Genomic DNA, 16,198 nt, shown 5'->3' with positions numbered 1-16,198 from the left:
TGATGTCTCTCTCCCGTATTCTACCTGTTCTAGTTGGGGATGATGTCTCTGTCCCGTATTACACCTGTTCTTGTTGGGGATGATGTCTCTCTCCTGTATTCTACCTGTTCTAGTTGGGGATGATGTCTCTCTCCTGTATTCTACCTGTTCTAGTTGGGGATGATGTCTCTGTCCCGTATTCTACCTGTTCTAGTTGGGGATGATGTCTCTCTCCTGTATTCTACCTGTTCTTGTTGGGGATGATGTCTCTCTCCTGTATTCTACCTGTTCTTGTTGGGGATGATGTCTCTCTCCTGTATTCTACCTGTTCTAGTTGGGGATGATGTCTCTCTCCTGTATTCTACCTGTTCTTGTTGGGGATGATGTCTCTCTCCTGTATTCTACCTGTTCTTGTTGGGGATGATGTCTCTCTCCTGTATTCGACCTGTTCTTGTTGGGGATGATGTCTCTCTCCTGTATTCGACCTGTTCTTGTTGGGGATGATGTCTCTCTCCTGTATTCTACCTGTTCTTGTTGGGGATGATGTCTCTCTCCTGTATTCTACCTGTTCTTGTTGGGGATGATGTCTCTCTCCTGTATTCTACCTGTTCTTGTTGGGGATGATGTCTCTCTCCTGTAATCTACCTGTTCTTGTTGGGGATGATGTCTCTCTCCTGTATTCTACCTGTTCTAGTTGGGGATGATGTCTCTCTCCCGTATTCCACCTGTTCTTGTTGGGGATGATGTCCCTCTCCTGTATTCTACCTGTTCTTGTTGGGGATGATGTCTCTCTCCTGTATTCTACCTGTTCTTGTTGGGGATGATGTCTCTCTCCTGTAATCTACCTGTTCTTGTTGGGGATGATGTCTCTCTCCTGTATTCTACCTGTTCTAGTTGGGGATGATGTCTCTCTCCCGTATTCCACCTATTCCACAGTCCCTCTCCTGTATTCTACCTGTTCTTGTTGGGGATGATGCCTCTCTCCACCTCCTGGTGGTTCTTGCCAATGCGTATGGCGAGCCAGGAGCCCAGCTTGCCGTTGTAGAGGGTGTCCACTACACGGAACACCTCTCCCTTGTTGAAGCTCAGGCCATACGGAGACTCCTTCTCATACTCAAAGTGGGTTCGGATGTAGAACGAGTCGCCCACATCCGACTCCACTATCCGACGGTAAACTGGTAGAAGAAGAAATTAAGTAGGGATAAATGTTCAGCTATACAATTGAAAGTGTGTGTACAGTTCACATGTAACCAGGTTAACTTAAAATGTGTGTTTCTGTGCAAACTCAAACCTTTACTCTCTCTGACCCGGTCAAGATCGCAATGTTCATTTATCTAACATCTGTTGTCCCCCCCATGTTACTCACCATCCTTCTTCTTCTGGGCCAGAATGGTGACCTCTTCACCCCTGGGAAGGTCTAGGAGGAACAGCACAGCCTCCTCTCGGATGATGTTAGCAAAGTCTACGTTGTTTACCTACAGAGAGGAGGGAGAGAGAAGAACAGAGACTTTCAGCGCTCCAGGGTTCAGGCCAGTCTACTTCCCCACCTCAACGCCCTGCGGTCCCCAGCACAATATCACGTTTATTTACCCTGCTGCAGAGCCAGCGTTTGAACCAGGAACACATGGGGTTGAATCATAGAGAACAACCTTTATCCTCCTCAGAAAGGAGACTTCAAGTCTTTATCTCAACTAGTCACACTGTGAAGGCCAGGAAACACTCACAGGCTCCCTGCCCAGCGGTGGAAAACAACATCCTGGGCTGTGTCTGAAATGGCACCCTATTAACTATAGTGCACTACCTTTCCCTACATAGTGAAGAGGTCAAAAGTAGTGCACTATATCGTGAAAAGGGTGCCATTTGGGACACAATCCTGGAAGCCCACTCATAGGGAATCGCACAGAGTCTAGAGATGTGTTTGTACAGCAGGGAGGGAGGCTAGCAAAGAGGAGGAGTTAGCCCTCCCCACATACCACCTTGACCCTTACTGTGGTGTGGGAGGAACACAAAGCATGGTGTGTTTCGTTAAAATGTGTGGCTAGTGATAAACATGATTAAATGAATCCAACTCTGATATCAGAGAGGACTTCCATCAACAATACTTCAGACAGGGCCTGAGAACAACAACCTCTATTGTGTGGTTCAGAGTAAACAAAGGAAAGACAGAGAAGAGAAGAGCCAGGCGATGACCTCAGACTGATTCATCGTAATCACCATTTTATATCTAACATCACTATGACCAGCGACCACACAGTAACACAAGGCTAGTGGGTCACATAGTTTCACAAAGTGTTTCCAACTAAGCGTGGGCAGCGATGAGACCGTTACCAGAACTACAGCAGATGTTCTCCAGCTAGTACAGAACATACCCTTTATCTACTGTGGGAAAAGAACACGTCAAACCACACATCCTGCGCACTTTCAAAAGAGAAAACTTTACAATGGCCTTGTTGACAAAAATGTGACAATCATACCCAACAGCTAATAATAATAAAATGTGTAAAGAAGATATTCTTACCCTGAGAATCTGGTCTCCTTCCTCCAGACCTTCCCTGGCAGCTGGGCTGTCCTCCAGGACTCCGGCTACAAAGATGCCCACGTCGTTCCCTCCGGCCAGCCTCAGGCCAACACTCTCCCCCTTCTTAAACTTCACCAGCTTCATACTCGGCCTGCTTGGGGAGTGGGCATCATACACAAACAGACGTTTAGAGACACTACTGTTCTACAGGGAGCGATTACAAATCAGCAAATAACACGGTACTGAAATAAATGGAAATAATAACATGGCTTTAACAGGAGGACTGAGGGTTACCTGAGGATGCTGTCATCATGACCAGCGCTGGGCACTGGGGCGTCAGAGGGGCTGACTGGCAGGTCCACATCAGGCTGGCCAGGCTGGGCATACACTGGCTTTGGTTCTACAGGACCAACACACACACTTTGGTCACAAACTGATAGTATGATCACACACACATGTAAACACACTGACCTGGAATGTGAATGTAAAGATTATGACTACCTGAGTTAAGTTTAAATAGCTACGGGAATAGGTCAACATTACGTAACACTAGAGCAGGGCTTCATGAGAAACTCTGTTTTCCTGGGACCCAAGCTCATGAAAACATGACCCCTTTTGGGGGCCCTAAGCCAAATTTGGTTTGAGGGGCCCCCAGGCCTCACGGGCAAAATAAACTATATATACACAAAAGTATATGGATGGACAGCCCTTCAAATGAGTGGATTTGGCTATTTCAGCCACACCCGTTGCTGACAGGTGTATAAAATTGAGCACACAGCCATACAATCTACATAGACGGGGCGGCAGGGTAGCCTAGTGGTTAGAGTGTTGGACTAGTAACCGGAAGGTTGCAAGTTCAAACCCCTGAGCTGACAAGTTACAACCTGTCGTTCTGCCCCTGAACAGGCAGTTAACCCACTGTTCCTAGGCCGTCATTGAAAATAAGAATTTGTTCTTAACTGACTTGCCTGGTTAAAATAAAAATAAAAAATATTTAAAAAAAATTGGCAGTAGAATGGCCTTACTGAAGAGCTCAGTGATTTTCAACGTGGCACAGTCATAGAATGCCACCTTTAAGTGCTGTTATTGTGAAGTGGAAACATCTAGGAGCAACAACGGCTCGGCCGCGAAGTGGTAGGCCACAAAAGCTCACAGAACAGGACTGCCGAGTGCTGAAGCACGTAAAAACGTCTGTCCTCGGTTGCAACATGCACTAGTGAGTTCCAAACTGCCTCTGGTAGCAATGTCAGCACAAGAACGGTTTGTCGGGAGCCTTATGAAATTGGTTTCCATGGCCGAGCAGCCGCACACAAGCCTAAGATCAACAAGCGCAATGCCAAGCATCCGCTGGAGAGGTGAAAAGCTCGCCGCCATTGGACTCTGGAGCAGTGAAAACACGTTCTCTTGAGAACCATGCCAGGCGAACACTACCTGCCCAAAAGCATAGTGCCAACTGTAAAGTTTGGTGGAGGAGGAATAATGGTCTGGGCTGTTTTTCATGGTTCATGCTAGGTCCCATAGTTCCAGTGAAGGGAAATCTTAACGCTACAGCATACCATGATATTCTAGACAATTCTCTGGTTTCAAATTTGTGGCAACAGTTTGGGGAAGGCCTTTTCCTGTTTCAGCATGACAACGCCCCAGTGCACAAAGTGAGGTCCATACAGAAATGGTTTGTTGAGATGGTGTGGGAGACTTGACTGGCCTGCACAGAGCCCTGACCTTAACCCCATCGAACACCTTTGGGATGAATTGGAACACCGACTGCGAGCCAGGCCTAATCGCCCAACATCAAAGCCCGACCTCTCTAATGTTGTTGTGGCTGAATGGAATCAAGACCCCTCTGAAATGTTCCAACATCTAGTGGAAAGCCTTCCCAGAAGAGTGGAGGCTGTTACAGCAGCAAAGGGGGGAACAACTCCATATTAATGCCCATGAATTTGCAATGAAATGTTCGATGAGCAGGTGTCCACATACTTTTGGTCATGTAGTGTATTTTAGTGGCCCCCCTCTTCACATTGGAGAGAAAATTTGAAGTTTTAAACTGAATTTCCTGCAATTCTACACATTTTTGCCATGGGGTGTAGAGAAATCTTTGAAGTTTTAAAGCTACTTTCATGCAATTCTACATATTTTGCCATTACTGCCGTGTTAATATGATATTTGAGTGAGTGACAAACAAAATCAATGGGGGCCCCCTGGTCACGTGCCCTGTGTGTCTGGTCGGTATTCCTTTATGACAGTGGAGGCTGGTGGGAGGAACTATACGAGGTATGACTCATTGTAATGTCTGGAATGACGTGGAATGATGTGGTTTCCATATGTTTGATACTGTTCCATTTATTCCATTCCAGCCATATCAATGAGCCCATCCTCTTATAGCTCCTCCCAGCAGCCTCCTCTGGTTCATGATTACAAGTTTACTGTAGATAGCTGGCTAGACTAACTTAGCAATAAAAACAATTGGTTGCTGACATGGCTAATTGAGTGACTGTCAGTGACTGACAAAAGAGAACAATTGCTGATGCACAAACAAAAGTCAAAATTGCACCTTGTGAATTATACTATTCTAACTCTCAACAGTAAGTTCAGACCGACTGTGTTCATAAATAAATAAAATGTATTTAAATAATATATATATATATTTATATATATATATATAGATATATTTAAATAATATATTTAAATAATATATATACATATTTATATATATATATAGATATATTTAAATAATAGATTTAAATAATATATATATATAGATATATTTAAATAATAGATTTAAATAATAATAAATATAAAAAAATATATATATATATATATATATATAGCGTTTTTACTCTGACATGTCACAACCCACCATTAACATGTCTGTGACCCACTTTGGGTCGCGACCCATACTTTAAGAAAGGCTGCACTAGAGGAATGGACTAGAGTACTATGGACTGGGCTTTTCTGATATGTGGGACAAGGAGTACAGAGTGCATTCCAATCCAGGGCAGAGGAGAGGGGGAAGCAGAGAGGGCACAGTACAGAGGAGTGTCAAGGCCTGTTTTGGTTCAGGCAGTTAGACAGGTGGAGGCAGCTGTGGAGGCAGCAGGGGCCCTGACTGACCTGGCAGCGGGGGCAGTTTGTCCTCTCTGGCCAGTGGCTGGTCGCTGATGGCCTGGATTAGGGCCTCCTGGGAACCTTTAACAGGAGTCGACATCACCCCGGGCTTGGAAATCCTCTCCTCATCTCGACTTCTGTGGCTAGAAAAAGAAACAGTTGATTATTTATTTTGGGTTTGTTCATTATTTCCTTTGTAGGCCTACACAGTGAGATGAAGAATGGTAGCAATTATGAAGAGAGAACAGAAAGGTAGATGGATGAACCCTGAGTCTAATTAAAAAATATAAAGTATAGGAGACAAAACAATGTAGCATGACCTCTGCACCATCTCCACAGAGGGGTTCTGTTCTATAAAACTAATAACAGAGCTTCCTGCACAGGCTGTGTTGGGAAGGTCCTGCTGTTTTAGCCCTGGGACGTAGCTACGGTGATGGAGTGTGTGTGATCTGTGTGTGTTGTTATGAGAGCGTCGTATTACTGACATCACAGCATGGAATGAGTGATAAGGCATTAGGAACAGTGAAGAACGGCTAAAACTATAAGCAGTTAAAAAGGACGGCCGTCTTCCTCTCAAACTATATTAACAGGGTCAGGACCTAGTCTCTGCTGGCCCTGGTTTCACCTCGGCATTGACTGCATCAGCAGCAGAGCAGACTCCAGGTGCTTTCAGCTGTGTGGTCTAGAGACTGTCCTCTCAACCCTACAGTATCACTAACAACCACAGAGACCAGAAACACTAAATCAGTCATACCGAAGCAGACATTTTTCTAAAATGTTTTGATTGAGAACTGTGTGCATTACAAATGATTCATTCCATTTCCCTTCTCAACCTTCTAACCAAACCACAGCAGCAGTACAGTATACCTGCCAGAGCCAGTCCCTGCTCCAGCTCACGGCAGCCAGGCACTGAGAGTTCAGATCAGATGTGTGAATGCCGTGCTCAGTCTCCGCAGCTCTACTCGGCTGTTTCTAAGAACAATGGGCGAATTCCAGCCTGGTCACGTGACCCCGAAGCTGGCATCCAGCAGCTTTTTACACGAATGAAGCGGTAAGCTGCACTACAGCCTGACTGTGTCCCCATCTTACACCCAGCGCTCACTCACTCTCCCTCACACAGGACTTTAACAGGATAACATGCACTCACGTCCCAAAGACAAAACCAGACTCAAACAACAGCAAAACGTGTTGGCTTGAAAAGTGAAATGGTGACCCTTGCATTTCTAGTATTCTATTTCCTGTCTTTGTGAGAACAAATGAAAACACTCCATCAAACGTCTCCCATTACAATTATTCAACAGTGGAATTCCAGATAATGTGTTTAAAGTTCAGAGTGCATTAGGGAATGTAGAGAAAGACATTAAAAAGGGCTGCAGGACAGTCTGCGTTGCAAGGGATGAATTTCAACAAAGCTATAATCGCCTGTCTATTTGTCTGTCCGTCCGTCAGTCAGTCAGAGAGGGCCTGTTGGCCTGTCCTGGCACCGCCCCTGTCCTCCCTGCCCTGTCCTGGAGGCAGCATATCAACTAAACATAAATCCCTACGTACTGCTTTCACCTTGCCTCCCTCCCTCCTTTCTCTCCTTTTCGAAACACAACAGTACACAAGGACCAAAGCACAAATCTGCAATCTGTTTCTTATTTCCTCCTGTGGCATCAATCAAAGGTTACGCTGTATAAATGGACATCGCAACACAATAATCTTGTTGTGATAAAATGTGTTTTGCATCATGCAAAGAGGGATACTTTTATTTTTTAATTCCCACAGACCCCTGTCAAAACATCCATCTAAAATGGGACAGTTGCACAGCTTTTTTTATTGTGTTATTTGAGGAAAATCCCTTACAAAACCAAATGCAGGAGGCTAACAGTTCACAGTTCAATGAGGTACTCTCACAAAGACGTTTTTTATTTCACCTTTATTTATACAGGTAAGTCAATTAGTCAAGTCTTGATTACAATGACGACCTGATTCCATATTAGGGAATGGTTTCTCACAGGGACAAGGGAAACATTTAACTATAGAGAAAACCTCAACTCTGTGAACCGTCTGATTCTGGGGCAAATCTCTGTGGGAAGCGTATCAAATTCCTGCCTGGCCTCCTGCATAGCTAATACATACTGTGATGACTACTGCATGCATACTGGTCTGGTTATAGCCAATCCCTGCTGACACTCACCATTTAGTCCCTCTTGACTGACATTCATAAAGAGCAAACAGAGTATGGCTTAGAACTAGACTACCAACATTCAAACAAAGTGCTCAAGGCTCAGGAATACAACATATATTATGCTACTCATTGTGTATGTACAAGAAGACAAGTAACACCAATTCAAAATCCCCAAACCTAAAGGCTAACTCTGGAAAGAAAACAAGACAGAAAGAGCGATGTAGATCAGTAGTACTAAACTAAGTACTAGCCTAAACTCTAGGATGGTCTCAACAACTACTGGCAGGGTGTTTTTGTGACATTGTGACACTTACAGTGGGAGTATTCTGTGTAAGAATGTCCCTGCGTTCCTGCATTGAGACAAGAATTGTTATTCCACAGTATTGTTGACAGTTATACTGGGGCTGATTTACGGCAATTGGTTACTGGAGTGGCTTGGTGACAAACAGGCAGCTGTAAATCACTAACAATTGGTCCCTTCAGATATCTAGCATCTATCTAGCCAGGCATTCATTCATCCCAGCCTCTGATGACGAATTGACTTTAATGCCATTACACAATGTTCTCCACTGCCTCAAGTGGGTACTAAGTTTTCCATGGAGTTGTTGATTTGCCATTCATCTGATTCCATATGGGTTGACAGGGCTTGGGGTTTAGACCCAGAGCATTGAGGAGAGACCAGTACCGCTACGAAGTACCAACCAACCGGCTGTCTGTTTTCCCATTTCAGATCAATGCTACAGCTGCTTATTTGCATGAATGCCATCATATCAGGATGTCAAAACACTACAGCAGCACTGAGGAGGGAGCTAACGACAGGTACAAACACAGAGTGCTCAGCAACTACAGGGGGCTACGGGATGCTAAATCTATGTGAAATCTCTGTCAAATAAATAGGACTGTTCACTGCGATTCAAAAAGGACAGAACCAATGCTGGCAGAATCTGAAATGAGTAGTGCCTTTTCAGGTATCTGACCCTCCATATGTGTGCTCTGCAGCAGAAACAGCCAAACCAGGAAAGGGAATAGAGGACATGGTAGAGTTTGGAAGCAGAACACTTGACTTGAGTTGTGTAGTGTTTCGTTTTGAATCCAGGGCTTTCTCTCTACAGACCCTCTCCTCCAGGGCTCAGAGCCTTTCCGCTCGACACACGAGCGCCATCTGGGCAATCCATCCTCATCCTGGTTAATTGCTGTGATACGGCAGGCAGGCCGTGTGATCAGAAACCAGCAGCAGCCTTTCCTTCCACAGCTCTATCCCTCCCTCCAGCCCCTCTGGCGTCAACACACTACATACAGTCAGACCGGCTAACAGCGCCAAGCCTCCTGTCCAATCTGAGAGGAACTGTCAAGCCGCGCTCAGTCAAGGCAACTCATCTACTGGTCTACTTCTCTGTCTAGCGACTATCTACTTAGTCAGCTACGCAGGCAGCTATGCAGGCAAGCCAGTCGCCACTACTTAATGTCTGTCAAAGCCGGTTACTGCATCTCTCCACTGCTTTCCATGCAAACTTACTTTAGCCTCCAACTGAGGAGATCGAAAGAGAAAATTGTGCAACAGAGGAAAGAAACAAGACATTCAAATGACTGGGAAAATGGAAGAAATGAAGGACATGTTAATATTTAGACAGTTTATCAAATATATAGTTATCATTGTACTGACTGAGGCTCTGGCCCATTCCAGGCTGGTGGTTTCCTTTAGGTTGTGATGAGTTATTATGGACACTGTATATAGGGAGACTATATGGTGAGCTATAGGGAGGGGTGCAAGGGACGGGACATCGATGTAGAAAAGCATCAATATCCTCTCCTCTGCCTCTCTGTGACCTCTGACCCCTACAGCAGGTCATTATGGCACTGCTGGGCTCATAGAGCCACACATTTCTGTTCTATTCATCCTGTGTCTTCATTATCAACTGATTTATACACAGCCCTCTAGAAGTGCTGGTGATTAACACTAACTAACCACTTATGGGCTTTAACATGATGCACGATGAGGCTTGAGTTGCAGCGCTGTGGGTGTCTGTGTGATGTGTATGACAGCTGTCCCATGACGATTGTGTAATATGTGTGTGTGTGTGTAGCGTGTGTGTTTTCTTTACCTGCCATTGCTGATCTGCCGTGGTGAGTGTCGGGAGGGGTCCGAGGGCTCAGACCGGGTAGGGGAGCGGGATCGACTGCCCCGTGCTCGATCATGGGATCGAGAGGAATGGTCTGAGGTCAGTGAATGAATTTCCGAAATGTCTGTTAGAGCAAAGTGGTGTTTAATATGGCGATTGAACCATTGAAAAAGAGATTGAAAAAGAGAGAGAAATCAGTAGAAAAAGGATTAAGTAGTAAGTTTTCCTTTTCAGATACCTTTGGGAAATTGCACCCTCATAAAATCATGCCATATTGTGAGCTAAACAAAACGGTGTTAATCAATATGAGGTTGTTAAAACACGAGATTGATTGAGGTTACCGTCCTGTAGAGAACGCACAGAGCTCCATCTCACCGTCTCGGTCGGAGTTGTTGCCGGAGGGAATGCTGTCGTCCATATCGGGGATGTTGAGCAACGTGGCTCTGTCGTCTCTCTGCACCACCATCTTTAACTTGCCCTTTGACCTCTCGATCAGCTTCTTAGCATCTATTAATGACAGGTTTTCGGTCACTGTGCCGTTAATCTGGGAAAAAAAAAAAGAGAGGCTGTTTAAGGAAGGATTCATTCTCATCATTGTACAGTTTAACTTTGGACTCGTGTAACAGCACACATACGCCAAAGCCATACCTGTCCATGGAGTAAAAGATATATAATGACGTTTAAAAATGTCTGCTATGCTTTAGCAAATGTTTCACATGCACAGTGCTTTACGTATGGTCACTTGCTGTGAGAGATTAAACATACCATCATACAATATTGCATAAAAATGAAATCACCACTCCTTGTTTAAATGTTTATACGGGAAGGCTAAAGTCCCACAACCACACGTTATCCCTCTTTCCTGTACACGCTTTCATAGTTACTACACTTGTAAGACTTGAGATCTACACAAGGACTTTTTTTTAACTTAGGACAGTCAGAATCCAGGGTCTACATTCTTGTGATGAGGTAGATCTTTCCCATCAGCGACCGACTAGTCAGGAACCAAAGAGAGTGATGGAATGCATGGAATGCTTGGTTACTGAGAAGCACACGAATGAACTTTGAACTCACATTACAGGCATCTCTCTCAGAGGGGACATATAAAACAGAGGCTAGAATGACTAGATGTCATAGTGAAACGGTGTGTTGTGTTGATGAAGTTCGTGTGAAGGTGTGACATTGTATACCCCTCCCCTCTCCAACTCTTTGTGAGGCCCTGGCAACCTTCCAATATTTACACTAGCTTATTAGTGAATGCAGGCCCAAAATATTGCCTCATGGGAAGTGGTATGCTTAGTATATTTCTGCTCTGCATCTCAGTTCCCGTTTCTTTGAGTGCCCGTCCCAGGATTTGAACCGGTGGCATTCCCACTCCAGGTCATCGTGCATAAGGACCAGCTCCATCATGTCTCTGGTTCTCACCTTCAGCACCACGTCTCCCTCCTGGATGTTTCCGTCCCGTGCTGCCAGGCTCTCTGGGGAGATGTCCTTCACAAAGATGTGGCTGGCCAAACGCAGACCATACTCTACTTTGAACAACAAAAACAAAACAATATTAGCAGAGCCCTGTGCAATACCACACCTTAAACTGTAGGGTCAAACTGACAACGCAAAAGAAAGACCTAAGCTGGACATTGCGGCGCCCACCTTCATTCTTGCGGGACTTGACAAGGGTGACTTTGGCGGGGCGGGACGGTGTAGAGGAGCCTTGGGATCGGCCAGAGTGGGGTGAGATGCTCCTCTCTCGCGAGGCACTGTGTTCCCGCCGGCTGCTATTGCTGCGTTCACGCTCGCGGTCATTCGTCCGCCTGCTGGCCGTGCCGCCGCTCGCCGCGCCATAGGTGCTGGTGGGCCCGCTGCGGCCGCTGTGCTGCTCGTAACCATCGTCTTCATCAGTGTCCTCTTCCTCGTGCTCGGACATCGTCTCCCTGTCCCCCGGGCGAGACACCGGGATCTGAACCTTTCGTTTTCTTCGGATCGTCTGTGGGGGAAAGAAAGGGACATAATGTCATTCTCGACCATCTCAAATGACCTCCTATCAACTCAATGAAGTGAGAAACGTGTCTAAATCCCTGGGGTGACATTCATAGAAGAGGAATGTATTTGCCGAGGGCCATAACGTTAAGGTTAGCCTGTTGTTCATTCCTCTGAGGAATACAACAACTCACTATTTTTGCGTTCTTTCCACTCTTCCGAAGCTGCTGCACTGCGTATGCATGCTCTACGTTGTCCATGGACACTGCGTTGACCATTACCACACGGTCATTTTCCCTGGAAGGAGAAGAGAAACAAGGAGGCTCAATCACAGTCAGAATCTACATTGACCACTCCCAAATCAAGACCATAGCGGTAACATATAGGGCTGGTTACCCAGACACAGATTAAGGCTCGTGCTGAACTAAAAATCGTGCTCACAGAAAATCTCCATCGAAAGTGTTTTCTGCACTTACGATAAGAGTCCTTCTGCTGGGCCTCCCTTCAGGACGTCGGAGATGACAATGGAAGTCTCACCACTCTGGAAGTGAGGGTTGTCCCGGCCCCCTGAGATGGCTATGCCAAACCCAAACCCTGGGGCCTGCACACGTCACACACACACACAACAGAAGTTGGAGAGGACATGAGGTCTGGGACAACAGTGTATGTTTTCTTCATTTCCTCCATCTGTGAGTTTTTTGCCTGAATGCAATTGATGAACATAATACTGTACACAGTAGACTACATAGCCCATACTTCCTCAGTTCAGTTAGCGTAGCAGATCCGATACATAGGAAAAGACCCACAGCTACTCTAAACTCTAGTCATTCTATTTAAGTCAGAAGGAAGCAACCATCAACCATCCCTTCATATAGCCTAGCTATAGCAAAATGATTAGTGTGTGTTATGACCATGGTTGGACATCACACAGAGAGAGAGAGAGAGAGAGAGAGAGAGAGAGAGAGAGAGAGAGAGAGAGAGAGAGAGAGAGAGAGAAGCACATTTACTTATTGATAATGTCTGGCACAGTGATCTGATCTGCTCTCAGGTCTCTCTCCTCTCTAGTCAGTCTGTCACCTCTGACTGGAGCCTCCATTATCTTTTTTTCCTCCATTATCACAGCCAGCCTGACTCTGTCCTGACTCCTGATCTCCTGACAGATGGCCAGGCCAGGACGCCACTCAGGACTGGAGACTGAGAGGAGAGACACTTATAATAACCCTGATGGTGATCCGCTCGCTGGCACAACCACACATTGACTGCATGCCTCTCGCCTGGTCCCAGATCTGTTAGTGTCGTGGAGCCAACTCCTATGGTCGTTATGTTATTAAACATTGCACCCCTCCAGACAGCCAATGAGATAATCCATGTCAACACATCACCTGTTTCACTAGTCTAGTCCTGAGAGTGTATGTCATTGAAAAGTGTAAACACAAAAAAACTTAATAGCATGCTTACCACAGTGCAATCATGGAGTAAACTAATTTAAGTGGTAGGCCTATACCAGTGTAAGTGGGATAATAATATGGTTTTGGAAAGGGAGCGGGTGGTGCCAGAGTTATGCCTTCACCACTGTCGTGAATCTACTCCTGTTGTAGTAGTTTTGCTTTCCAATGGTCTAGTGTAGGGGTTTCTTAAACTATTTCAGCCTGGGACCAAATTAGAAATTCTCTGTTTCCTGGGACCAAAGCTCCTGAAAACATGCTCCCAAGGGGGCCCTAAGTGAGATTTGGTTCAGGGGGCCCACCTCAAGTTTCACGCAATTGTACACATTTGCCCATGGGGCATAGAGAAAACGTGTCTGTTTTGAAGCAAGTTTTATGCAATTGTACACATTTTGCCATGACTTATGCCATGTTGATAGGCTATCTGAGTGGGAGTGAATAACAAAATAAATGTTTCAAATATGCCCGTAACCGGCAGCTTGCCGACCCGTTCCCTGTCCTGTCTCTTAAACAATGAGAATACAGGGTTCTTACACCCCTACCCCTAGTGCATTTGACCAATGAAAACAAGGCATCTCACACACCAATTAATTAACAATCTAAACGTCGTTCAGATCATAAACATACTTGAATATATCCCAGCACATATCTCAATGACTGTGCTAAGCCATGCTTAATGAATAACTAGACTTTGGGGATATGAACATTTATGTCCCTCTCGAGAAAAGCTACTAGAGCACTACCCGTACCATTCATTAACTATGCGCTCCAACGCACCCCACCTGCCAGTCAATTCTCTGAACAGGAAGTGAACAGAACCCTCTCCAATAAACAAGGAAATGCAAGGTAATCAATCATACACATTCCTGATGATCTCCTTTACGTGTTAATTAGTAAACGATATCATATTGTACTTTCGATCACTTAATGTACGACCAGAAACAGCCTATATTAAATCGGGAGACGCACAACAAGAGTTTGCCGCCGAACCAACGGCCGTTGCGCCTAAATCAAACTCTTAAAACACTGTTTCTCACCTTTTACAGGTGACCAGCAACAATCAAGAGGACTTTTCTAACCCACATTATTATCAATAAGTAAATGTGCTTCTCATCAACTGTAAATCATCATCAGTGTCTGGTTATTTAACATTTCTTTAAATCAAGTGATGGAGGACATGGGACGATCATCACTGTGAATGACATGACAAGAGAAACACTGCTGATGCACAACCACATGTAGAAATTGCACCTTGTGTATTTTACTATTCTAACTCTCAACAGGAAGTTGAGACCCCGACAAAAATAATTATTGGCAACATAGTAAATTTGAATTCTAATCAATTCTAATCAAAAAAGTTGTAAATCCATGGATTTAAAAAATAAAAATAAAAGTTTTAAAAGCTAATATTTATATAGGGTACTAATGGTGATGGACAGAAAAAGAAATTGCTAGATACAGTTAGATATCAGGATATTATTTTTGACGATATATCGTATCTTTTTTTGACAATATCGTAATACTGTTTTATTTAGTTTAGTTACTTTTGCACACTTATTTCCATGACTACATTTCTCACGGCTCTCTCTCATCCATCTGCAGCAGACACATGGTGAGCAATATGTTTGGACCATGGAATCATAATAAAATCACAGTATTGAATCGCAATACATTAGGAATCTTGAGAATCGCAATACATATCGTATCGGTACCAAGTATAGCGATAATATCGTATCGTGAGGTCACTGACAACTCCCAGCCTTAGGCACTCACAGACTAGTTAATGTGTAGTCCACACAACATACAGTATTCCCTGTGATCCTGGAGAGCCATGGGGCTGGCTTGCCTACAGGAAGAGAAGAGAAACACACAGGAAGAGGACGCTACATAGCCCTCTTCCTCACCACAGCTTCCTGACATCTGTATGCTGGGCCCATTGTGTGTTTCATCACTTCCTGATCCTGCAGCTGGCCTTCCCGGCACTGAGAGAGAGGGATGATGATGTAGGGCTGGAGAGGGCTACATAGGAATGGGGAGGAGAAGGAGAGAGTAACGGAGAGAGGTAAACACTTACCCTGTGAAGGGTCACTGTGTGCTGTTCCCATATTACAGTTTCCTCCATCGCTGCACTCTAAGACAGGGAGAGAGAGAGAGAGAGGTGTCACTAACATCATTAGGGTAATGAGGGTAAGCAGTTAACACTGTGATAATCACCATTCCAAAACAGGGTAAAAGTCCACGGGAGGTAATGTATTTAGTGCCAGTGTAAAAAAACAATACTCCAAAAAGTACGGATTTTCTAATAAAGGCTGACAGAGATTGAACTTGTGGTAGACCTCGGAGTGTCTCTGGTTGGCTGGATACTCAGTCACGGTTTTAAAAGCTTATCATGTGCTCTCTCCGTTTGCAGAGCACTTTTGATGGTCTGGGTTTCATGCTGAGAGAAGAGGGGGCGGAGGCTGCCTGGAGGGCAATGCTCTTTACCAGGTACCCAGCGGACAGAGAGAGAGAGAGAGAGAGAGAGAGACTGAGGACTATTATACCCCAAACACTGAACCACAGACCACTGGGACGTCACCACTGCAGTGTCTCACACACACACACACACACACACACACCAGCAGCTTCACCTACCGTTGTATCCCCCATGTCGTGTTACTGGATCACTGGGGGTGAGAGACTCTGACAGTGTTTGCTTGCACTTTTGTGAGCACCAATGTGAAGTGTAATCTGCAAACATTATAGACGCGTGTTGCACAGAGCAGACAGCCCACACAGATTCAATCTGGTTTACAGTGCAAGTGAACATTTGTTTGCTATAAAAAGATGGGCCATCTTCCATTTGTTTTGAGGTTCATTCTAGGTGAGGAAGGTCTACCTGGAC

General features: G+C 45.0%; 1 protein-coding gene across 15 annotated transcripts in view; it reads right to left on the bottom strand.

Annotated features, from left to right (window-relative positions):
- LOC112235723 (tight junction protein ZO-1-like) overlaps positions 1-16,198 on the bottom strand; it is a 144,875-nt gene that overhangs the window by 37,853 nt on the left and 90,824 nt on the right. For 8 of the 15 annotated variants that reach the window (XM_024404218.2, XM_024404205.2, XM_024404214.2 and 5 more), the window contains 12 exons: positions 15,389-15,445; positions 12,346-12,470; positions 12,064-12,166; positions 11,543-11,876; positions 11,318-11,424; positions 10,268-10,436; positions 9,875-10,016; positions 5,609-5,745; positions 2,792-2,897; positions 2,498-2,651; positions 1,346-1,454; positions 935-1,154 (listed from right to left, as the gene is read on the bottom strand). In XM_024404218.2, the coding sequence (XP_024259986.2) occupies positions 935-1,154; positions 1,346-1,454; positions 2,498-2,651; positions 2,792-2,897; positions 5,609-5,745; positions 9,875-10,016; positions 10,268-10,436; positions 11,318-11,424; positions 11,543-11,876; positions 12,064-12,166; positions 12,346-12,470; positions 15,389-15,445 (1,763 nt within the window). The remainder of the gene's footprint in view (positions 1-934; positions 1,155-1,345; positions 1,455-2,497; positions 2,652-2,791; positions 2,898-5,608; positions 5,746-9,874; positions 10,017-10,267; positions 10,437-11,317; positions 11,425-11,542; positions 11,877-12,063; positions 12,167-12,345; positions 12,471-15,388; positions 15,446-16,198) is intronic. The other 7 variants (XM_024404210.2, XM_024404212.2, XM_024404219.2 and 4 more) reach the window with 3 other exon arrangements.

Source organism: Oncorhynchus tshawytscha, linkage group LG12, assembly GCF_018296145.1.
Source record: "Oncorhynchus tshawytscha isolate Ot180627B linkage group LG12, Otsh_v2.0, whole genome shotgun sequence".
Taxonomy (NCBI): Eukaryota; Metazoa; Chordata; class Actinopteri; order Salmoniformes; family Salmonidae; genus Oncorhynchus; species Oncorhynchus tshawytscha.
This window is presented reverse-complemented; position numbering and strand designations above follow the sequence as displayed.